General features: G+C 56.4%; 2 protein-coding genes across 3 annotated transcripts in view; both read left to right on the top strand.

The window, feature by feature from the left end:
• The window catches only part of KLHL26 (kelch like family member 26), a 28,606-nt gene extending 17,765 nt beyond the window's left edge, over positions 1-10,841 (top strand). Inside the window, exons 2-3 of the mRNA XM_065875049.1 lie at positions 5,705-5,887; positions 8,029-10,841. Coding sequence (XP_065731121.1) covers positions 5,705-5,887; positions 8,029-9,610 — 1,765 coding nt within the window. The 3' untranslated portion in view covers positions 9,611-10,841. The remainder of the gene's footprint in view (positions 1-5,704; positions 5,888-8,028) is intronic.
• Positions 10,842-19,461: 8,620 nt separating this feature from the next.
• Positions 19,462-23,070, top strand: part of CRTC1 (CREB regulated transcription coactivator 1) — a 73,861-nt gene continuing 70,252 nt past the window's right edge. For both annotated transcript variants that reach the window (XM_065874360.1, XM_065874361.1), the window contains exon 1: positions 19,462-19,587. In XM_065874360.1, coding sequence (XP_065730432.1) covers positions 19,462-19,587 — 126 coding nt within the window. The remainder of the gene's footprint in view (positions 19,588-23,070) is intronic.

Here is a 23,070-nt window from a genome sequence, read left to right on the forward strand (position 1 = left end):
ATATGTCCAGGGACCAAGCAGCCCCAGGTTGAAGTTGCCTCTGGTGGGAGATCTTTCTTCTGGTGAAAACATGCATAGGCACGCCAGTCCCCAGAGCTCAGAGGAAGCACAGGAAATCCTCCCAGCTTGCCTCACACTTTCAGAGGAACTTCTAAGAAAAAACTGAGGCCAGCTAAAAGCAAAATGTCAAATGCTGGGTGGGGGGAATATACAAAATCTGTGAGGTGAGGTGTACACAGAGAGGCCAGCCAGGCTCACTTGACACCTGCCGTGGGCTGGTGCTCTGTGGGTGGTTCCAAGCTTCAAGTTCCCAAGCACTTGGCCCCATTCAAAGGCATGTGAGTGGCTTGTATGGTTGGTGGCAGGATGTAGCCCCCCACTTTGCCAGCCCAAAGTGAAGCTGGGGGAAGTAGGGGGTCTGTGGTCCCTCATTTCCCAGGAGGTGATGGGGGCCAGGGAGCCTCATGGCAGCCCTGTGACGTCTGCTCCTCCCTGCCCCTTCCCACCTTTTTTTTTTTTTTTTTTTTTTTTTTTTTGCGTATGCTGGCCTCTCACTGTTGTGGCCTCTCCCGCTGCAGAGCACAGCCTCCGGACGTGCAGGCTCAGTGGCCATGGCTCACGAGCCCAGCCGCTCCGCGGCATGTGGGATCTTCCCGGGCCAGGGCACGAACCCGTGTCCCCTGCATCGGCAGGCAGACTCTCAACCACTGCGCCACCAGGGAAGCCCATGTTTCTCAATTTTGGGTAATTCTCTTGGCGTTTTTTTTTTTCTTTTCTTTTGCGGTACGCAGGCCTCTCACCGTTGAGGCCTCTTCTGTTGCAGAGCACAAGCTCTGGTCGCGCAGGCTCAGGGGCCGTGGCTCACGGGCCCAGCCGCTCCGCGGCATGTGGGAGCCTCCCGGATCGGGGCACGAACCCGCATCCCCTGCGTCGGCAGGCGGACTCTCAACCACTGTGCCACCAGGGAAGCTCTTCCCACCTTTTAAAAAAATTTTGGCCGCGCTGAGCAGCATGCGGGATCTTATTTCCCAACCAGGGATCGAACCCGTGCCCCCTGCAGTGGAAGTGTGGAGTCTTAACCACTGGACCACCAGGGCAGTTCTGCCTGCCCCATTTGAGAGCTGAGAAAATGAAGACCCAGAGGACCGGGGAACGTGCCTTAGTCACACAGCTGGCAGATAGCAGGGCAGCCTCGGAATCCTGCCCTCTGCTCCTCACACCAGGTGCCAGAGCCTGGAGCAGCAAGGGCCATGGTGCAGCCCGGGCAGTCTTTCCTGAGTGGGTCTGGCCAAAATTCACCTCCCAGGCTTTGGGTCCCGGCCCAACCCTCCAGACACTCTGCTCAGGGCCAGGCTCCAGGCTTGGATGACTCTAGGGGATCCTGGTGATGAAAGGGGCACACAGGTGCTGTCTGCGTGTCACCTCCTCACGCCCCGCAGCCCCTGCTGTGCTGAGTGATATCTGCAGAGAACAGCACTGCCATCCCCGGGGCTACCCAGACTGGCCAAGTCCACGTCTGCGTCTGCATCTTAACACGGTCCCTGGTTTGAGACACACCTCTTCTCTGCACCCTGTTCCTGGGAGGGAGGTTCCAAGGGTTCACAGCAGCCGTCCCTGATCCCAGGCCACTGTACTGCACAGGGAAGGTGGAGCACCTGGCCCCAGGCAGGAGGGGGCCCGTCTTGGGAGGGGAGGTGGCCCTGCACAGGGACGGCCGTTTGTGGAAGTCGGGCCTTAGGGCCAACACCCAGGATGCAGCCAAGCCCTCTGCTCCCAGGGAGAGGCTGGGCGTCACTGTCTAACCTCAGGGGTGGCAGTGCTGGGAGGAGAAGCCGGGGACACCCCCACTTTTTCTGGCCTCTGCACCTCTCTGCTCCCAGCTCCTGTCTCCTCCCCCCGGGACATTCACAGCTTCGATGTGAAGCCAGTTGTGGATGATGTGACCACTTTTGGTCCCCATTTCCTGGATTGTGCACCCGACGAGGGCAGGTCTGCTCTGTCTCATTCATGCTGTGTCCTCCCACCCATGAGAAACAGACAAGGGGCTGACAAAAAAGCCCATGAGGAGAGGGGGGGAGGGAGGGGATGGATCTGAGCACCTCAAGGGTCCTTGGAGGCTCATGTGGGATGTGGCTTTGGCTCGGCGCTCCAGAGACCTGTCACAGGGTGTCGCCGAGAGGACACAGCAAGACCCTGTCCCTGGAGATGTCCTGGCAGGGCCTATATGGCTGAGGGCAGCCCTGGCCAGTGGGTGGGTACAGTTGGAGGCCTTCTGAATCCTGAGGGTCCAATGACATTCTCTTCGTGATCTTCGGAACATGGGTCAGGTGGGGTTCTTGGGAAACCAAAAGAGCAGAGACTCGGATCTGAGCAGTGACCCAGTCAGGAAGGATGGGTTGGATGCAGCAGCACTGGCTGCTTCCTGCCTGGGAGAGGAGGGGGGCGTGTGAGGTGGGCGTCCCCTCCACCTCATGGGGAGAGGCGACTCAGCCAAGCTAGAGACTCAGGGTCCTCCTGGGCCCCTTTCCTTCCCTCCCTCCATGGTCTGCACACCCAGCCTCCAGGACAAACCTAGGATCTGGCTACCGACACCACTGGCATCCCAGTATCACCAGCTCAGATGACCACAGCGCTGGGCTCTGAATCACATGTGTTCCTGCCTCCCAGAGACAGGATGGTTTTCCGTTAAGCACAGGTGGTGTCCCCCTGCCACGTCCCCTGTCCCCCCGCCACGTCCCCATACCTTTGGAACCCTGAGCACCTCGCAGGCCTGCAGGCAGTGTCCAGGGCCCTGCAGCCCCTCTACACATTGGATGGTTTACCCCTTTTCCCTAGGCTCTGCAGTTTCCCTAGGCTGATGGGGGCGGCCTGTGCGAGCCGGGGACCTCCCGTCAGCAGCGACTGTGTGTCTTGTGCCCGGCGTCAGCTCTTTTACCCCGTGGTTGTGTTTTGGGAGCTGGTGGGCAGTAGGAGTCGAGGAGCCTTCTTTCTCTTCCTGCTTTCTTGGAAAGACCAGTGCCCACATTCCTGGCCCTCATTTGTGGGCAGGGGCAGGCGTCAGTCCCAGGAATGGGAAAGCAAGTTCCAGAGAGCCGGAGGCCATGGGGAGAGAGCAGAGGGCTGGGGAGGATGGCCTTTGCCTGGGGTGGGGTGTGGGGGCTGAGAGAGTCCTGGGAAGGCTCTTGACCCCATGGAGGCTGATGGGCATTGCCCCCTTCTGTTGTGTTTGGAGGAGGAAGTGATATATTAGGACCTCCTAAACTACTCATTTATCTCTGCATTTCTACAAAAGTTTTCCGAGATGAAACAGCAAAGCGGACAGGGGCTGGGGGGGTGGTAGGGGATGAGGGGAAGCGAGTGGGCGTGATAGGGGCTGGGCCACAGAGGACCTTGTATGCTGTGAGGCCCTGGAGGTCATGGCAGGGTTTTGCCCAGGACCTGAGAAGGCTCAGATGTCCTTGAGTTTTGTTTTGTTTTTGAGGTGAAAGTCATATAACATAAAATTCACCATTTTAAAGTATATAATTCAGTGACATTTAGTGCTTTTACAATGTCGTGCAACTATCGTCTCTGTTTAGTTCCAGAACGTTTTCATCACCCCAAAGGGAATCCTGTACCCTCAGGCGGGCACTCCACACCCCCCCTCCCCCAGCCACTAATCTACTTTCTGTCTCTATGGATTTCTGGACATTTCATATAAATGGAATCGTGTAACACGTGGCCTTTCGTGTCTGGCGGCTTTCACTCAGCCTGATGTCTTCAAGTTTCTTCCATGTTGTAGCATGAATCAGTTTCATTCTTTTTTTATGACCGAGTAATATTCCATTGTATTCATATACCATGTTTTGTTTATGCATTCATCCACTGATGGGCATTTGGGTTAGTTCCACCCCTCTCCTTTTCAAAACTTTATTTTTATTCCAAGACAACCTTTGCCTTGTGCGTCCTCATTTTGAGGTGCAGGAATCTGTTTTACTTGTCGCATCCCCAGCTAACTGCCCCCATAGGTAAATCCATCTTAGGGCAGTTATTCTTGGTTTTATGGCTTCCTTACCTTGGTGACAGGAAGATCCCACGCAACCTCCTGTTTCCTGGGCCCGGGTTCAGTCCTCCTGTGTCCTCTTATAGCTCTGGGGCTGCGGAGAGACTGTTCAGCGTGTCCCTGAAAGGTAGGACTGACAGGCGTTTCCCCTCGACTGGGCATCCACCGAGTGCAGCCAGAGCCGAATTCTTCCGTAAACGGCCAGGGTGACTTGATGGTCGTGTGGCCGCCCTCCCCTGGGGTACAGGGCACGAGAGGCATGCTGGCTGGTGTCAGAGTGGCTGGACCTTGAAGGTCAGCACCCGCTGGAGGTGGCTCTCCCTCTCCCACGGTGAGAAGCTGGCCCGTGGCACCCCCAACCCCGGGGCTTAGTGCCACCCGGGAGGCTGCAGGTTTCGAGTTCCTCCTTCAGACCTGTGCTGGAGCTCTGCGCTGGCAACTAATCCCACCCCGCCTCCTGCAGGGGAGAGAAGAGGGGCTTACTTGTGGGGATGGCTTACTGGGGCACAGGGGACAGTGAGGTGACATGGAGAGTCCTGTTCCTTAAAACGAGCACTCAGTAGGCACAGGTCATTTTATTTGCTATTATTTGTTTATTTATTTATTTTTGGCTGCGTTGGGTCTTTGTGGCTGTGCGTGGGCTTTCTCTAGTCGCGGCGAGCAGGGGCTACTCTTCGTTGCGGTGCGTGGGCTTCTCATTGCAGTGGCTTCTCTTGTTGTGGAGCACGGGCTCTAGGCGCGCGGGCTTCAGTATTGTGGCTCGTGGGCTCTAGAGCGCGGGCTCAGCAGTTGTGGCACGTGGGCTTAGTTGCTCCTTGGCATGTCGGATCGTCCCGGACCAGGACTCAAACCTGCATCGGCAGGCAGATTCTTAACCACTGCACCACCAGGGAAGCCCCAGCACAGGTCATTTTAGAATGAAAGCTAATGAAATAAATTTTTAAAGAGGAGAAGGTTGGAAGCAACCCAAAGGTTCATAGATGGGTGAACAGATAAAGGAATTATGGTGTGTCCACACAGGGGAATATTACTCAGCTAGAAAAAGGAATGAAGCGTTGACACACGCTACAACGTGGATGAACCTTGAAGACATCAGGCTGAGTGAAAGAAGCCAGATACAAAAGACCGCATGTTGCATGATTCCATTTATATGAAACATCAAAACAGGCAAATCCATAGTTACAGGAGGCAGATTAGTGGTTGCCAGGGCCTGGGGGAGGGGGGATGGGGGGGTGACTGGTAATGGGGGTGGGTCTTCTTTCACAGTGCTGAAATGTTCTGGAACTAGATAGAGGTGATGGTTGCATAACATCGTGAGTGGATTTTATGCCACTGAATTGTACACTTTAAAATGATGAATGTTATGTGAATCTCATCTCAAATACAAAAAAAAGGGATGCGGGAGGCTCTGCAGGTCCTGCATCAAACCCCGCCCATTTCACAGGCGGCAAATGGAGGCTGGAGAGGCGCATCCACTGCCACGGCCAGTCAGTGGGCAGGTGGCAGACACCATTGGGACCCAGGCCTGGTTTCCACTTCTCTGGGGCTGGTTCTGGCAATTTTGCCTCCACCCGGGGCAGCTTCAGAGCCCTGCCAAGCCTGCCCAGGGACCAGACGGCCCTGAGGCCGGTGAGCCACCTGCCCACCTCTGCTCTCCCCCAGCATGGCCGACAAGAACGGGGCCCTCAAGTGTACCTTCTCAGCCCCTGGCCACAGCACCAGCCTCCTGCAGGGCCTCGCCGCCCTCCGCGCCCAGGGCCAGCTCCTGGATGTCGTGCTCACCATCAACCAAGAGACCTTTCACGCGCACAAGGTGGTCCTGGCCGCCTGCAGCGACTACTTCAGGTGAGCGTGGGCCCCCAGGGGCAGGGTGGAGGGTGCTGCCCTTCTAAGAGGGAAGATCTCAGGGCTGGGCATCTAGCCGGGGATGGCTCTGAGGGAAAATGGCTGGGGTTAGCCCATCTTTGGGTTTAGAGGGAAGTCCAGTAAGCCTGCAGGTTTTTCCAGGTTTGCTACTTATTCAAACTTGTGGGGGACACTGAGCAGACAAGCAGAGCATGCCTGGGGGACAGAGGTGGGTGCCCGATGAGCAGCTTCTGCCCTGCGAAGGTGGCAGGACTCCGTCAGGTTTTCATTCTAAGTCTTTATGTGATGCCTGCATGTGCCAGGCGCTGTTCTAGGCCTTGGGGATTTAGCAGGGATAAGACAGGCACGAGCTCTGCCCTCATGGCACCTGTACTCAGGCTGAGGGATGGGAGGGACACCTGCTCGGCAGCCCTTGTGTGTGCCAGGCTCTGTCCAAGGCCCCACGTGATGAGTGAGGCCTTGCTGGGTGTACAGGTCTCTCTACCCTAAAGGCCCTTTCCTGAAAGCCCCTTCCCTGTGCCTGGCTGGGCAGCGGAGCGAGGGCCCCACGGAGCAGGGCTGGGGGCTGTCACAGTCTCCCTCATTCCCTTAGTGACCAGCTGGCAAGCTTCCTCCTGACACCAGAGAGAGCTGGGGTGCCGCCCTGGGGGTGGTTCTTCAGCCCCACATTGCCAAGGGTGGCCGAAGCGTTCCCACCTGCCGTCCCAGGTGCCCGTCTTGGGCTGCATGTTCCTCGCAGCTGGGGTGCCTTGCCTGGTGCGCCCCCTGGCTGCCCGCCACGGGCTCAGAGGGGCCATTCTGGGGAGTTGGAGCAGCCAAGCCATCTGGGGCGCCGCTTCTATTTTTATTCTGGATTTGGGGACGGGCGGGCTGGCCCAGCCAGAAATGCCCTTTAAAGGCTCCTCTGCGCTGGCACTGCAGTTGGAGAGGCCTTAAAAGGCAATGCTCCCTCCCGTCACCGTCACCGTGATTGCTTCTGCCTTCGATGGGCTGACGGGACTTGCGGGGACAAGAAGGGGCAGGGTCCAGGGGGCTGGTAGAGCACTGCGGTGGAGGGTTGGGGGGTTGTTAGTCAGTGGCCGCACGGCAGCACCAAGCTCAGCTGTCCCTTCTCTGGGGCCTGCGACTAGGGGACGGGCATCTGTCGGGCAATGTCAGGAAGTTCTCTCCCCTCAGACGGCTGTCACAGGCGTGTGCTGATGGTAGTTATGATTATGATGAAATGCCAGCTTGCCCCAAGCTGGAGCACACGCCATCTTCTAGAACCTGCCATGAACCCTGAGCAGGCACTGGGGTTCTCACCCCTCTTCCTGGTGGGGGGCCCTCAAAGGCCATGGGGAGCTGTGACCCAGGGCCTACGTCTCTCAGCAGCGCTCACATTAGCACTGCTTCTCAGAGCAGGATAGCACGGCTGACAGAGCTGGGGTTACTTGCTGCTGGGAGGCGGGTCTCACGATGGGCTGGTGTTCCTTTGGGCCATTCTCAGGGAGCTTTCCTGACCATGTAAGCCTCTGGAGATGGCAGGGACCCTAGCACCGCCCCCTGATGGGCACTCTGACCTGGGCACCCTCACCCCTCCCCAACCCATGTGACAGTGACCCAGGCTGGGGAACGTGGAGCCAGCTGCCCACGTGAGGGGCTGGGCTCTGTGAACCACAGTGCCTAGTGCCCTTGGGGGTCCCTGCCTTGTCTCTTGAACTTGCCGCCGGCGTGGTCATCCAGGGCTGGGTGTTAATGTGGGGCTGGAGACCTGTCCCCAGAGCCAAAGCCAGAGCCAAGGTTTGGTCTTCTCTTGCACAGCCACACCAGCCCCGCAGTGAGCAGCCCCTGGTCCCTGCCCTTTGAGGCAGCTGGGCCCCAGCACCGCACACTTCTGGGTGAGGCCAGGCAGGGCTCCACGTAGGGGGGCAGAGTGGGGAGTTGCTGCTTGTAGGAAGATGCACGGCTAGGGGTGGATTAAAAATCTTTCTTTTCCTTTTGCCTGTCTTTAATGAGCATCCAGCCTGCTTTCCCCTGGCCGGCCGTGCCCTGCTCACAGTGTCCTGGGGCCAGGCCATGCTCGGGCAGCCACAGTGCCCCTTGGCTGCCCCGAGCCCACATGCTATGTTTCTGACCTTCAGGGCCATGTTCACGGGCGGCATGAGGGAGACGAGCCAGGACGTTATTGAGCTGAAGGGCGTGTCGGCCCGCGGCCTGCAGCACATCATCGACTTTGCCTACAGTGCCGAGGTGACACTGGACCTGGACTGTGTGCAGGACGTGCTGGGTGCAGCCGTGTTCCTGCAGATGCTGCCCGTGGTGGAGCTGTGTGAGGAGTTCCTCAAGGCCGCCATGAGCGTGGAGACCTGCCTCAACATTGGCCACATGGCCACCACCTTCAGCCTGGCCTCGCTCAAGGAATCGGTGGACACCTTCACCTTCCGGCACTTCCTGCAGATTGCCGAGGAGGAGGACTTCCTGCACCTGCCGCTGGAGCGCCTCGTCTTCTTCCTGAAGAGCAACCGGCTGCAGAGCTGCGCTGAGATTGACCTGTTCCGTGTGGCCGTCCGCTGGCTGCAGCACGACCCCGCCAGGCGGCTGCGCGCCAGCCACGTGCTCTGCCACATCCGCTTCCCGCTCATGCGGTCCTCAGACCTGGTGGACAGCGTGCAGACGCTAGACATCATGGTGGAGGATGTGCTGTGCCGCCAGTACCTGCTGGAGGCCTTCAACTACCAGGTGCTCCCCTTCCGGCAGCATGAGATGCAGTCGCCGCGCACAGCCGTGCGCTCGGATGTGCCCTCGCTGGTTGCCTTCGGTGGCACGCCCTACACCGACAGCGACCGCTCGGTCAGCAGCAAGGTGTACCAGCTGCCCGAGCCGGGGTCCCGCCACTTCCGTGAGCTGACGGAGATGGAGGTGGGCTGCAGCCACACGTGCGTAGCCGTGCTGGACAACTTCGTGTACGTGGCCGGGGGTCAGCACCTGCAGTACCGCAGTGGCGAGGGCGCCGTGGACTCCTGCTACCGCTACGACCCCCACCTGAACCGCTGGCTGCGCCTGCAGGCTATGCAGGAGAGCCGAATCCAGTTCCAGTTGAATGTGCTGTGCGGCATGGTATACGCCACGGGTGGCCGCAACCGGGCCGGCAGCCTGGCCTCGGTTGAGAGGTACTGCCCGCGGCGCAATGAGTGGGGCTACGCCTGTTCACTGAAGCGCCGCACGTGGGGCCACGCGGGTGCCTCGTCTGGGGGCCGCCTCTACATCTCGGGCGGCTACGGCATTTCGGTGGAGGACAAGAAGGCCCTGCACTGCTACGACCCCGAGGCCGACCAGTGGGAGTTCAAGGCTCCCATGAGCGAGCCCCGAGTGCTCCACGCCATGGTGGGCACCGGCGGCCGCATCTACGCCCTCGGTGGCCGCATGGACCACGTTGACCGCTGCTTCGACGTGCTGGCTGTGGAGTACTACGTGCCCGAGACGGACCAGTGGACCAGTGTGAGCCCCATGCGGGCCGGACAGTCAGAGGCCGGCTGCTGCCTGCTGGACAGGAAGATCTACATTGTTGGGGGCTACAACTGGCGTCTCAACAACGTGACAGGCATCGTGCAGGTGTACAACACCGAGACGGATGAGTGGGAGCGCGACCTGCACTTCCCGGAGTCCTTTGCCGGCATCGCCTGTGCCCCCGTCCTGCTGCCCCGGGCCAGGACCAGGAGGTAGCTCCCCAGACCCCGGTTCCCGGCCTGGCCGCCTGCTGTTTCTGCGAGGGGCTTGGCGGGTGCGTGTCTGGGCGGGGAACTTCAAATCCCCACCCCCGCGGGCTGGTCTCGCATAAGGCACCCTCCTCACCCCCCCCTTCCTTCCTGAAGCAGATTCTGGCTCTGTGCCCAGTGGGGGAGGCTGCCAGCAACAAGGCTGATGTGGCAGCAAACTCACACCCAAGGCGGTTTCCTCGCCCACCTTCAGTTCTCGCTGGCTGGCTGGCGGGCGGGAATCGGGGTCTCCTTTGGGGCGTCGTGGTGTGGCTTTGCCCCACTTCTCTCCCCTCCCCCTGCCTGGAGGTCTGAGAAATGCAGATACGAACTCGTTCCCGGTTGATCCCCAAATTCCCCCCAACCCCCATGAGTTGCATGCGTCCTTTTTTAAATAAACACACCCCAAGTCTCTAACATATGGACCTCCAGGAGCAGGAGAAGCGGCTGGCAAGTACCTGGCTCAGGTTGGCCAGAAGGGCATGTTTCCGCCTCCCCAAGAAGCCTGAGCTGCTGGGCAGGAGGGAGCCGGCACTCATTTCCATTCCTGGCCTGGGTCTTAGCACCTTCAGGGTGTTCTGTCATCCACTTTCAGGAGGAAAAACAACACAGCCAGCTCCCAGAGACCGTCCTTACGGGCATCAGGCCTTCCCATTTGGCCCTGGGTGATGTGTGGGGCTTTAATAAGAACGGGCTGACTCTCCTCATCCCTGTCCCAGTCCCATGAATGAAAGGGGACGCCTGCTTCAGAATCTCACAGTGCGTCTGCATTCCACAGGCCTGTCCCGTGCTTTTTATTTCTCCCCCTCTTTCCAGCCCTCTGCTCCCCCCAGCCCTGTGTTCAGGTTGACAGGCCGCAGGCCTGTGCCCACCCTGCGTGGGAAGTCAGGCGGGCTGTGAGGCCTCTGCCTTCAAGGGCTTTGGGCATCTCCAGCCACATTTGCTCTGGTGTCTAAACCTCAAAACCATTTTTTTTTGTTGTTATTCTCTTTTGCTTTTCTTTAAGAGGCCAGCACCACTGTCTTATAAATGAGATTTGTCCCCTCGGGGCAACTTAAAGTGTCTCTTCTGCTGCTAATGGACGATTGATGTCGTGTCTCTGTGACCCGCTCGCCATGTAAAGAATTAACCTCATACCTTAGCAGACGTCGTCTCCTAATACTTTCCTTTTATTTAATAAAAATGTTATGGTAAAAAGATGGAGCGGGCCCAGTGCTGAGCTTGTGGGCTTGATGGGTCGCAGATTCCTCGTGTCCTTGCATGTTTGGGTGCTCCTCTCCCCCCTCGCCCTTTTCCAGCATTGCAGAGGAGCCGGAAGTGGGGCCGGCCTTTGGCTCAGAGGCCTGGGGGCAGCAGGAAAGGAGGCTAGGACTTCCTTCCACCCGGCGCCCAGAAGACAGAGGGCAACCAGCCGGGGCAAGGCAGCCTTCCAGAGACTCTTTCCAGGTGGTTCCTTGCGCCTGGTGACCCGGCCCCCTGCCATCAGCCAGCCCCACAGCCCCTGGCAGGTTCTGTCTCCATCTGCTCAGTCCTGGGACTCCAGGTTGGGAAGCTGGGGAGCCCCCCTCCACAGAGGCTGTGATAGGGGAGGAGCAGGGCAGGTCCTAAAGGAAGCATGAAGTCACTGTGCTTCCCTATGGGGCTTCTGGGATCATCCTCAAAACGTCCCCACAGGCCTGGTGCTCCTGTGCAGTGGCCGTCGGGGCCCGGGGTGAGGCTGGGTGTGTGTATGGGTGCAGGGTGGAAAAAAGAACTTGGTTGGGAACCAGTAAGGAGCCCACACTGCCAGGGTCATAGAAGTGAAAAAACAGCAGCCCTCAGGGACTTACTCCAACATTCTAGCCCCTTCTCATCACCCCCAACCTGAGCTCCCCCAAAGAGAACCCTTCCCTGCTGGAGGCACGGCCCCTTTGGGGGGGGCAGGGAGAAGCCTTTGCCAGCTGCAAGTCCCCCCAGATCAGCTCACACCTCAGAACATCTTGTCCCCAACGAGCTGGCAGGGGCGCCGGCGCGGAGTTGGGGGCGGGGAGGTGCTGCCATATCTAACTGGGTCGATTGTACATAACCGTCTGGGCTGGTTCATGGAATGTTCTCAGGGGCCCCCTGCCCCTCCCTCTCCACACCCACACCCCCCCGGAAGAAAGGAAAATTATTTTTCGTATTGTAAACTTTAAACACGAAAAAGCTGTTTTTAATTTAGCAGAAACTGGCTTGCATCTTCACTTTGTGCACATTTGTGTCCTTCAGAGGGAGGCGGAACATGCGTGCACACAGGCACGCAGACGCTTACACGCACACCTGCACTCATGCATCTGACACCCACATCCACGTGGTCACACTCACAGGTAGCCTTGTTCATAGGCCGTGTAACGTGCTCACATGCTCACTCACGCACAATTAAACACACAGCTCACGTGTGTACATGCTCCTGGACTAGCCTGGCCCTCCTCTGCACAGCACCCTGAAGGGGTCTGGAGCTCATCACCTCATCACCTCCTTCACCTTTTGCCCAGGGCAGCTTGGGCACGTAGGGACTGAGCTTGTGGCGAGCCCGTCTGCTTCCAGATATCCTGCTTTCCCACCGTGGCCCTGGATGTGGCCGGCAGGAGCCTCCCTCTGCACCTGGGCTTGGGCTGTGGGAAAACGCCATCTCCTGGGACGGTGGGATGGAGGCCCGCGAGAGGGAGGCCAAGTGTGACTTCTGGGGCCTCACAGTGAGCGAGGGCCAAGGGGGCCTCGGGGGAGCCGTGTGAGGTGGGAATCTGCCCCAGACCTGGCCAGCTTGGAAACCCGCCCCTGGCTTCATCTCTGAGAATGCAGCTCCAGCCCCTCTGTTCTCACGGGCCCTGGAGCCTTTGCTTCTCATGGTGGAGCCTCGGCGCATCAGTTTTATTAGGGGCACCTGGCCATGTGTCCCAGGAGGCACAGCCTGAATGTTTGTTGCACAAATGACAGCTTTTGGGGTGGGGTGGTGAGAGCAGAGTCTCATCCACTCCAGGATCCGTGGGCACCATTGGCCTGCAGACCCCCAGGGCAAGAGGGCCACGAAGCCGTGCTCCTGCCCACGACAAAGGGCCCAGCTTAATTCTTGTGGCTGACCCCGCTTGTTGCCATCCCGGCGATCATTTCACCCTCCTCACCAACAGAGCCATGGTTTGGTGCCCAGCCTCGGGGGTTAATTTAGGATTTGGCTGAGCCATTCTTGGCAACGTCTTTTGTGGGGGTTTTTCGCGATCTGGGCACATTTCCCAGTTCTGGCCAGCAAGTTTTAAGGGGAGGTCTGGGGTAGGGGTTTCTGGACACAGGAAAGGTTTTATAAGCCCCCTTCCCTCCCTTACTGTTTCCTACGAGGACATGATGCCAGGAGCTTCTGTAGCCATCTTGTGGCCATGAGGAGCAAGTTAAGACAGGCACAGAGATGCTGCCTCCCAGAGCCCTGAAACCATGGGGGCACCAGTCCCACCCTGGAACCTCTTACCTCCAGACTCCTTTTTATGAAAAATCACAATGTCTGTGCCACTTAAGATACTAGTGGTCAGATATTCTGTTAATTGTAATCCAAACAGTTCCAAAATTATAATATAAATGTGACAGATGCTGGGGTTTCCCCATCTTATGTAAGTCAAGGTTTTAATTTGCAAGCAGCGGAAACACCGGCCAAATTAAATAGCAAAAATGTGCATTGGAAGTCTGTTCAGTTCCTCACAAAAGTGGCAGGAAGGCTGGAAAACCAGGCTCAGAAAGTGGTAGAAATCAAGGAGGCGAGGGTGATTAGCTGAAATCATCCAGGGAACTGGTTGGTGAGGTCACTCCTGCCACCACCACAGAATCCAGATGCCTCAACTGGCACTGCCATTGGTACTCCGCCATAGCTGCCCCTGGAAACTGCATGCTCCTGCCCCAATGCTGTGTCTTTGCATCACTTGGAAACATCCTGTTGGCCCAGCCCATGTCCTGCTCCAATGCCCTAGGGAGTGGGGAAAGTTAGTACCTCAGTGGATTAGTCAGCTGCTGCTGCTGTGTAACAAGCAACCCCAAGTCCCAATGGCATGCAAAAATATTTTTCACATGTCTGTGACTCAGCTGGGGTGGGGTATTTGTTCTAGGCTTCCCTTGGCTGAGCAGCTCTGCTTCCAGGTGCAAGACTGTGGAGTAACCAGGAAGTTCAGCTCCACCTACCTTGCATCTTCCTGGGACCAGCAGCTAGTCAACCTATGTTCTCCTCTTACAATGGTGCCAGAGGACAAGTGGGATCACATGAGGCTTCCTAAGGTCCAGATTCGGAACTCTTGTGCTGCTGCTTCTACCCATATTCCTTTGGTCAAAGCAAATGATGTGCTCAAAATCAGGGCTGGGTAAATATCCCCTACCTTATGCAGGAAGAATGCACAGCGGTGTGGCAAAGGGTGGGACACAGAAATGAAGGGGAACTGAGGCCCATAATTTGACTGATCACACCATTGGCTTTGGAGCCTCTGTTGTCATCGGGGAGGCTGAATTCCCATTATGGGGATTCCCCAGCCTCCAGATGCTGGGCCACCAAAAAGAAAAGCCAGCTGTATCTCTTCTGCAGCCACTGCCCCCTAGAGGTTGGGGAATCTTTCTCTTTTATTGTGGAGTAGATTGGGGCTGTAAGTGTCCTGGGCTTTTGGACAGCGGGTAGCGGGGGGCTCTGTGAGGCAGTTTAGCTGGAGCTCGGCCAAGTCTCAGGGCATTCTGGTGTCACTGGAAGGCCTTCCCCAGATGTCCCTTCAGCGTGGTGGTGGTTGTGGTGGGGACTGGACGGCTGGCTCTGCCCCACCATACCCTAGATCCATCCCCCTGGGTCCCTGCCCCCTCAACTCCAGCCTCCTTGGCAGTCCGGCAGTCCGCCCCGTCCTACCTTCCACCCCACACTCAGCCTGCGGTGGGGGGCGGAGGGGCCTGGGTCCTCATCTAACCTCTTATTCGGTCGTAAGGAGTGAGCTCCATGTCTGGTGTTTCTGGCTCCCATCGGGTTCTTCCCTTTCGCTTCATAATCAAACCTGGATCTTGTTTTGCCTTTCAAAACTCTGTCTGATGAGGGCCTGGTTTGGAAGTCAAAGACGGGCCCTGGATGGTTTTCCTCTTTGCCTTCCAGCTCCCAATAGCCCGAGTTCACCTTCATGCAATGTGGGTACCCTGGATTGACTAAGATTCCATATAAGGCAGTGCAGAAAAGTGAGCCATGAAAACTAACATCTCGATGTAGGGTTTTGCTTCCCTAACAGTTGAGTGCTTGCGAGGAAGCAGGCGCTGAGCTAAGTGCTTTACATGCATTATCTATTTAATCTTCCCAAGAGCTTGCTCTGCGGAGTGCCATTATCTGCATTTCACACGGGAGGACAGTGAGGCTCAGAGACATGAAATCACTTGCCTGTTGTCACACAGCTGGAGAATTGGCAAGGGCTGGGCCACGCAGAAACGCACAGGAATTTAGGTTTTAATTTAGCTTGTATTTAGAAGCTTTACGTTGAGGGGTGCTGTGGCCTGGATGCAGGGGAAAGGGCATTCTAGGCAGGGAGACAGCCTGTGCAAAGGCCCACGCAGGATCAGCAAGGCTGGATGGAGGACATGAGAAAGGGAAGGGTGGGAGAGGATGCTAGGGAAGCTGGCAGAGAAAAAAAGGCAGCCAGCCAGAGTTATGGAGCACAGGAGAGAAAACTATATCATGGAGGCAGCAAGAAGTAGCTTATAGGACTTGCCTCTTAGCTCACACTTGGATGTGCTCTGTAACTCAAGTGAAGCTATTTAAGAATGGGATACTCCTGGGACTTCCCTGGTGATCCAGTGGTTAAGAATCCACCTTCCGGGACGTCCCTGGTGGCTCAGTGGTTGACTCCATGCTCCCAATGCTGGGGGCTGGGGTTCAGTCCCTGGTCAGGGAACTAGATCCCACGTGCATGCCGCAACTAAGAGTTCGCATGCCACAACTAAGGAGCCTGTGAGCCACAACTAAGGAGCCCACCTGCCACAACTAAGACGCAGCACAACCAAATAAATAAATAAATATTAAAAAAGAAAAAATAAAGAGTCTGCATTCTAATGCAGGGGACGTGGTTTCGACCCCTGGTCGAGGAACTAAGATTCCCACATGCCGCGGGCAACTAAGCCTGTGTGCCGCAACTACTGAGCCCACACTGCACCACAACTAGACAGTCTGTGTGCTGCAACTAGAGAAGCTCACGTGCCACAACAAAGAGCCTGCGCTCCGCAATGAAGACCCAGTGCAGCCAAAAAAAAAAAAAAAAAAAGACAGAAAGAATGGGATATTCCTTATCCCTTTGGGTCAGGGTTGGCTGGAGAAGGACCCAGGGCTGTGTGAGTCCAGAGGGAGGAACAGCTCTGCTTTGGGGTCAGGAATGGCTTTCTGGAGGAGGGGTCATTTGAGGTGGGTTTTGAGGGATAGATAGGAGTTTCCCAGGCATATTCATTTAACAAACCCTTCCTAATTCCCCATTTCTGACTAGTCTTGTGTTAGCTCTGGGGAGCCAGGGAAACAGAATGAACACAGATGAGTATAAAATGAGGCCTAAAGTGCTCAGAGCCATCAACAGAGAACAAGCTTTAGGAGTAGGGAATTGGGTGTGTCTGTGTTCTTTCTGCATCACACAGGAAATTCAAGCCCCCGGAGTGTCTGAGAAGGGTGAACATACTTTCAGCTTCTGATCTCTGCTCAGTCTATAGGGGAGCAGACAGTACTCCAGACACAGCTGCCTTCAGAGGGTGGGATGTTCCTGGATCATGGGACAAACATTCAAGGGTACACTTTAGATAGCGCCCTCAGAGTGGGTCTGCCAGAGGAGAGGTCTGAAAGATGAGAAGGTGCCAGCCACGAAAGGATCTGGGGGGAGAGCAGTGCGGGCAGAGGAAACAGCACATGCAAAGACCTGGAGGTGGAGTAGCAGGGAAGCCAGGGTGGCTGGAGTGAGGGGCCGGGGTGTGTGAGGACCCTTCGGGCCACTGGATTTTTTTCTGAGTGTCATAGGGAGCATGAGATCCGCCCCCTTTTACAAAGACCATGAGCTGCTCCAGAAGTCCTGCCCGGGCCACACTGGGTGGTGGAAGGTGCCTTTGATGAAGGGAGAAAGTGATAAAGTCAGGGCTGGGTTCTGCCTGGGTCACCAGACGCCCTGGCCTCACCCTTCTCAGGGCTGGGGGTCAGTGGAGTGGGAGGAGGGCTTTGGTCACTGTCTGGCCATTGTGCAATAAGCAGGCTTGTGGCTTCCTCTGACTCATCACCAGGGTTTAGGATGGATTGAGTTGCTGCTGGGGTGCGGGGTAAACGGGAGTGAGTAGGGCGAGCACTGGCCCCTCACCTCTGCCCTGTGGGCACGGCCTCTTGCTGTGGCCCCTGCTCCCCCTGAAATCTTTTCTCCTCCATCTTTCTGTGCAGAAACCGGCTTAGTGCAGCCTTATGTAAGTGATCTAGGTAACCAGCATTTTTTGAGCACTTATTATGAGCCAGGCACTTGACATATATTAACCTCATTTAAACTTGACAAAATCTGGTGTAGAGAAGGAAGCCGACCTCTGCTGTCAGGCCCAAGTTCCAGTCCTGGCTCTGGCGCTTAACTTGTTATGGGCAGCTGCCGTCCCTGCTCTCTGTCACTATTTCCTCTCCAATCTCAGGATGGTGGCAGGGACTAAAAGTCACATAAATAGAATGTCCCGTCCCTTACCTGACTCCCAGAAGCTTCAGTCTCCGTGCCAGGGAGAGAAGATGGACTTCAAATCGACTTCAGCAAAAAAGAGCATGAATTATTGGCTCATATAACTGAAAAGGCAGGAGTGTCTAGCTTCGGGTATGGCTGGATGCAGGAATTCTGAGAGTGTCTTTGCCTACATTTGGTTCTCTTTTCCTTTGTGTGGGTTTACTCTCAGGCCACCTTCCTCTCTTTTTTTTTTTTTTTTGTCCACGCGTACTGTGCGACCTCTAGGACAGTTCCCTAACCAGGGATTGAACCCAGGCCACGGCAGTGAAAGCACAGAATCCTAACCACTAGACCACCAGGGAATTCCCCAGGCCACCTCTATTCAAGTGGTGACCTCTGGCTCTGCAAACCTGTGTTATCCTTCAAATCAGCCACCCAAGCAAAGAGGGTGCTTCTCTTTCCCATGCTTCAAACAAAAATTCCAGACTTGCATCTCATTGGGCAAACTGGGTCACATGCCTGCCCTGACCCAATCGTGCTGGTCAGAGCAATGGCTCTGCTGATTGGCCAAGGCTTCCAATTTGAAGGGGAGACTGTGGGGAGAGCGAGTGGTGAGACCAGCTCTACCACAAACCAGGGACTGAAAGTTGGAAAGAGTTCCCTGAAGGGTAGTTGGTTGTTGACACCCCAGATAGGTGGCAGATACTGGCTAGGCAAAAAGGCTAGAAGTCCAATAAAGTGCTCAAAACCATATGAACAAGAAGGATAAAATAGAGCAGTGGCAGTGTCCAGGACACTCCAAATTAAAATCTATGTATGTGTATGTATTTAATGTGGACTTTTCATTAAACTGTTGTAAAATGTAAATAAAAGCATGTTTGGAAAATGTTGGTTTCCCCCTATGATCTCCATCAGTGTCTCCTCCAGCCATCCCTCGCCCTGGTAAAAAAGTGTGCTTGTTGTGCAATTAGAGATGCCCCCAATTCCCCTGGCTGCCCCTCCTGGCTTCTGCCCCACCCATGCTCCGAAATCCCTGGAGCCTCTTGAATACAAACTTTGACACTGGTGGTTGGGGTCCCTCTGTCTGGGGAGAGACAACTAGGTGTCAGAATCCCTCTTGCTTTTCTAGGTCACCTGCTCCCCCCCCCCACCTCATCATCGGGGAGACTCTGCTGTCCCTTTCACTGCTGGGTCTGGGTGGGATTTCTGGACCTGTCCTTTAGCACCCCATGGCAAAGCTGGCTTCCTTGATCAAAATTGGACTGGAGAAATTCACAGAGAGGAGGCTGAAGCTATGTAGCTCCAGTTCTCCGACCTTAAGGATCCAGAAAATAGGAACTGGATAGGGGATAGGAACAGGGAAAGAAAGGTGTTAAGGACGACATTGGGATTTTGGGCTGGGGACTGATCGCACCCTCAAAACCATGTTGGCCATAGGAGCCTCCCTTCCTAACATCACTCTCCTCCTGGCCCATCACTGGTTTTATTTTCCACATCACATTTCTCTCCATCTGAAAAGTTCTCGGGTCATTTGTTGGTGGGTTATGTTCCATCCCCCCGCCCCGACTGTGCATCCCATGAGGGCAGGGACCACGTCTGCTTGCTCACGCCGTTCCCCCAGTACGCTTGGCACACATAGGCGCTCCATAAATGAATGAATGCATGCATGGAAGAGCAACGCCCTGAACTGGTCTCTGAGCTGAACTGGTCCGAGCCCAGGCTCAGCCTCGAGTGCTACCTGTCCTTGGGATGGGTGCTGGCTCCATCTTGGTGACCTGGAAGGGTCTGCGTCCAGGAGTCTCTCTCTTGGGAGCTCCAGCGGCCCAGCCTGTCCCTCGCCCAACAGCCAGACGGCCGCTGTCCAGCGGGCCAGGAGGCGGCTCACTGCGACTGCGCCGAAAACTCCACCCTCCCTCTCCCGCCTCCCCTTCTGGCCTCTAAGCGCGCCGCCGAGACGCGCGCATGCGCCATCGCCCCCGCGCCGCGCGCCACTCCTGTGCGCATGTGCCGCTCTCACTACAGCCGGCGCGCCTGCGCACTGCCCGCCGCCCGCGGGTCCGGCCGGCGCTTGCGTGGTGGCACCGGCGAGTGGGGGGGGCGAGGAGGTGGAGGAGGAGGAGGAGGAGGAGGAGGAGGCGGCGAGAAGATGGCGACTTCGAACAATCCGCGGAAATTCAGCGAGAAGATCGCCCTGCACAACCAGAAGCAAGCGGAGGAGACGGCGGCTTTCGAGGAGGTCATGAAGGACCTGAGCCTGACGCGGGCCGCGCGGGTAAGGGGGCTGCCCGCGCCGACCCCTCTGGGCCGGAGAGGGAGGCAGGGGGCGCGTGTCTGGCGCGTGCACGGGGTGGGGGGCGCGCGGCGGGGGCGGGGCGCGCGCGGCGGGGGCGGGACTTGGCTCGGCCCGTGGGGACAGGTGTCCCCACGCCCCGGGCGTCGTGGGCGGGACAGGTGCACCCACATCATCGATACCTGAAGGGGTGAAGGTGTCCCTTCATCATTGCTACCTGAAGTGGGGGACAGGTGTCTTTACATCATTGTTACCTGTAGGAGCAGGGGTCTCTACATCATTACTACATGGAGGGAACAGGTGCCATTACATCATTGGTACCTGAGGGGGGAAAGGTGTCCCCACACTGCTACCTGAGGGGGATAGGTGCCTTTATATCACTGCTACCTAGGGCAGTGATACTGAGGTGTGTGAACTGGGTGCTGCTTGCAAGCATCACTGTTACCTGGGGAGGGGGGATAGGTGCTCCTATATCATTGGCACCTGAGGGGGACAGCTGCCCCCACACCATTGCTACCTGAAGGGACAGGTGTCTCTCCATCATTGTCACCTGTGCACTCACTGCCTGAGTGTTGGGGGAAGGACAGGTACCCCCACTTGCAGAGCTGAGATGGGATAGGTATCTCCCTTTTGGATACCTGAGGGAAAGGTCTGGCCTCCGCTGTGGGGACCTGGGCGGGATCAGGAAGGCAGATTGGGCTGTCTTGGAGCTTGGAGTGCAGACAGCTGCCCCTTCCCCATGCAGCCCATATGGTGGGGACCAGGTGATGTTCCTCCCACTAGGACAAGGTACAGCTGGCCACAGATGGCCCCTGGCCCCTCAGGACCAGGATGGAGGGACAGTTCTTCAGATGGCTGGGTGCTTTTGGTGTGCAGGAGCAGGCCCGGTTACCTGCTAACCTCCTCTGGGAAGCCGCTGTAGGCCTGGAGCAGGGGCTTGGTTGTGGCTGGGGTTGGGGGTCCTGGCCCTTCTTCTGGGCCCCAGCTCTCTGGCGACCACCGTGAGGTGCCAAGCTCCTTGGGTCTCGGTATCCTCCCTTGTGGAGTGTGTCTAGCAAGCCCTTCCTCGTGGGTCAGGGAGGGGAGCGTGCTTTGCACAGGTGGCAGTAAATCTCTGCTTCGATCCTGCAGAGCGGTGGGACCCCTGTGCTGTACCCTGGGGCCTTGGGGAGGGGTTGAGTGGGAGCTGCAGACACCCACCCTCTGGTTTCTGGATTTGGCGTCCGATCTGACTGGCCTAGGCAGACCTACCTCCATGCCGTGAGCCTCAGTTTCTGATTCCTCAGGTGGGCTTTGGGGGTGACGTTACTTTTTAATTAGTTGCTTGTTTCTCTTTGAGATCGTGACCTTAAGACTAGAGTGTGTGTCTTCATTTCCGTGCATTTGTTCAGCTATATCAGTCGGGTGCTCACTGTCGGCCAGGTGCTGCTTGTCCCTGCTCCAGCCGCTTGCGGCCTCGCTCAGGATGTGGTTGGTGAATGAATGAATGAATGAAAGCACGCAGCTTGAGTGTTGCCCATACGTCAGGGCTTCTGAGTGCAGGAGTGTCCACTTCATCTTGTCTCCAGCATGTAGTGTGTGCTAGCATACAGTAGGTGTCAAATGTGTGTGGTGTGACAAGAAGAAGGGGTCACACTGGTTCTTGACAGTTCTTCAAGATCCCAGGCCTGGTTTCTGCTTTAGGGTTGGAAATGAATTATTGGTGTTTTTTTGTCTGTTTGTTTTTGAATTGTTGTTGAAAAGATATCTTTAAAATAACAACTTTATTGAGATAGTACCATATAATTCACTTGTTTAAAGTGTACAATTCAGTGGTTTTTAGTACATTTACAGAGTTGTGCAACCATCACCACTGTCTAATTCCAGAATGTTTTCATCATTCCTCAAAGAAACTCCACACCCATTAGCAATCACTTCTCATTTGCCCCTCCCCCCAGCCCCTGGCAGCCACCAAGTTTTCTGTCTTTATGGATTTACCTGTTCTGGACATGTCATATAAATGGAATCATACAAGATGTGGCCTTTTGTGTCTGTCTTCTTTCGCTCAGCCTAATGTTTTCAAGGTTCATCTACATTGTAGCGTGTATCAGGAGGCTTCTTTCCTTTTTATGGCTGAGTAGTATTCCTTTGTATGGCTGGACCACATTTGTTTATCCGTTCATTGGTTGATGGATGTAGAAAAGATTTTTAAGATTCGCAGACAGCAGTTCTCTCGGCCCCTGGTAACCGTTTCCCATCTCTTTCCTCCCTCGCCCTGTTGCCTTCCTTTACTTCGGGAGTTGGGGAGGTGGGGTGGGCTTGGGCCCTGGGCGGAGGTGCACTTATACTAGATTTTTACAGACAGAGCAGTGTTCTCTATTGGGGGTGATTCTGTCCTCTGGGGACATTTGGCAATGACATTTTTGGTTGTCTCGACTAGGGGAAGGGCTGCTACTGGCATCTAGTGAGTAGAGAGCAGGGATGCACCCCACGATGCATAGACGGCTCCCACCATAGACAGTGATCCGGCCCCAGGTGTCAGCAGTGTCAAGGCTGAGATACCTTCAGTTTGAAGGAAACGCTGTGTGGGCAGGGGTGCGAGCTTTGCACCCGGGCAGATAGTTCAAAACTCCACACCCACCAATACGGCTGTGCCACTGTGGGCAGGCTGGTGGCTTTGCCTGCACCTGAGACCAGGATGGGCAAGCTCTTTCCCAGCCTTTTCCGGCTATTGCACATGGCACGTGGTACATCAGCAGTGTCTGGTGCAGGTGAGTGAACCTGCCTGATGCAGGGTCCCCTCCTGCTCACCCTCCCATGGCTGCAGCCTTCTGCGCTGCCTCCGCCTGCGGTAGACACAAGCGTTTCACCTGAGAACAGGTGGGACGTGGCCAAGTCGGTACCTGCTCTTCTCAGGGGAATTCCACAGGTCAGCACGCCCACTCCCGGAACGAGCGGGGACACTCGTGTCGATGTGTGTCTGTGCACAGCCCTTGGTCGTGATGGGTGCACCCGCAGTGCCTTCCCTTGTGAAAGGCCGGTCAGCAGGTGTTGAGCCTGATGAGTAGATCCATGCTGTCACTTCACCCAGGGGCAGGTACCCCAAGGGCTAGTTCGGGTGGCAGATGGGGTGTGACGTCCACTTTTGGGTTGCAGTGTAGAGAGGTGAGTGCACGAATGCTCCTTTCTCGTCCTCAGACTTGGGCAGCCTGATGTGCAGAGAGGGCTGTGGTGCTCAGCTGTGTGACTTCGGGCAGGTTTCTTAACCTCTCTGGGTCTCAGAATCCTGATCTGTGAGCAAGGGTAGCTTGCTTATTCCACAAAATGACATTTTTATTTGCCCAGCACGTCCCAGGGACTGTATTAGGTACTGGGGAGCCAGCAGCATATGAGGCATGTGAGGACCATGCTCTTGGGGAGCCGGCATGGTTTTAGTGGAGACAGGAGAGAATTGCTACAGATAAATGAGGCCGATGCTCTCAGAGA

The sequence above is a fragment of the Phocoena phocoena genome, chromosome 3, assembly GCF_963924675.1.
Source record: "Phocoena phocoena chromosome 3, mPhoPho1.1, whole genome shotgun sequence".
Lineage (NCBI taxonomy): Eukaryota > Metazoa > Chordata > Mammalia > Artiodactyla > Phocoenidae > Phocoena > Phocoena phocoena.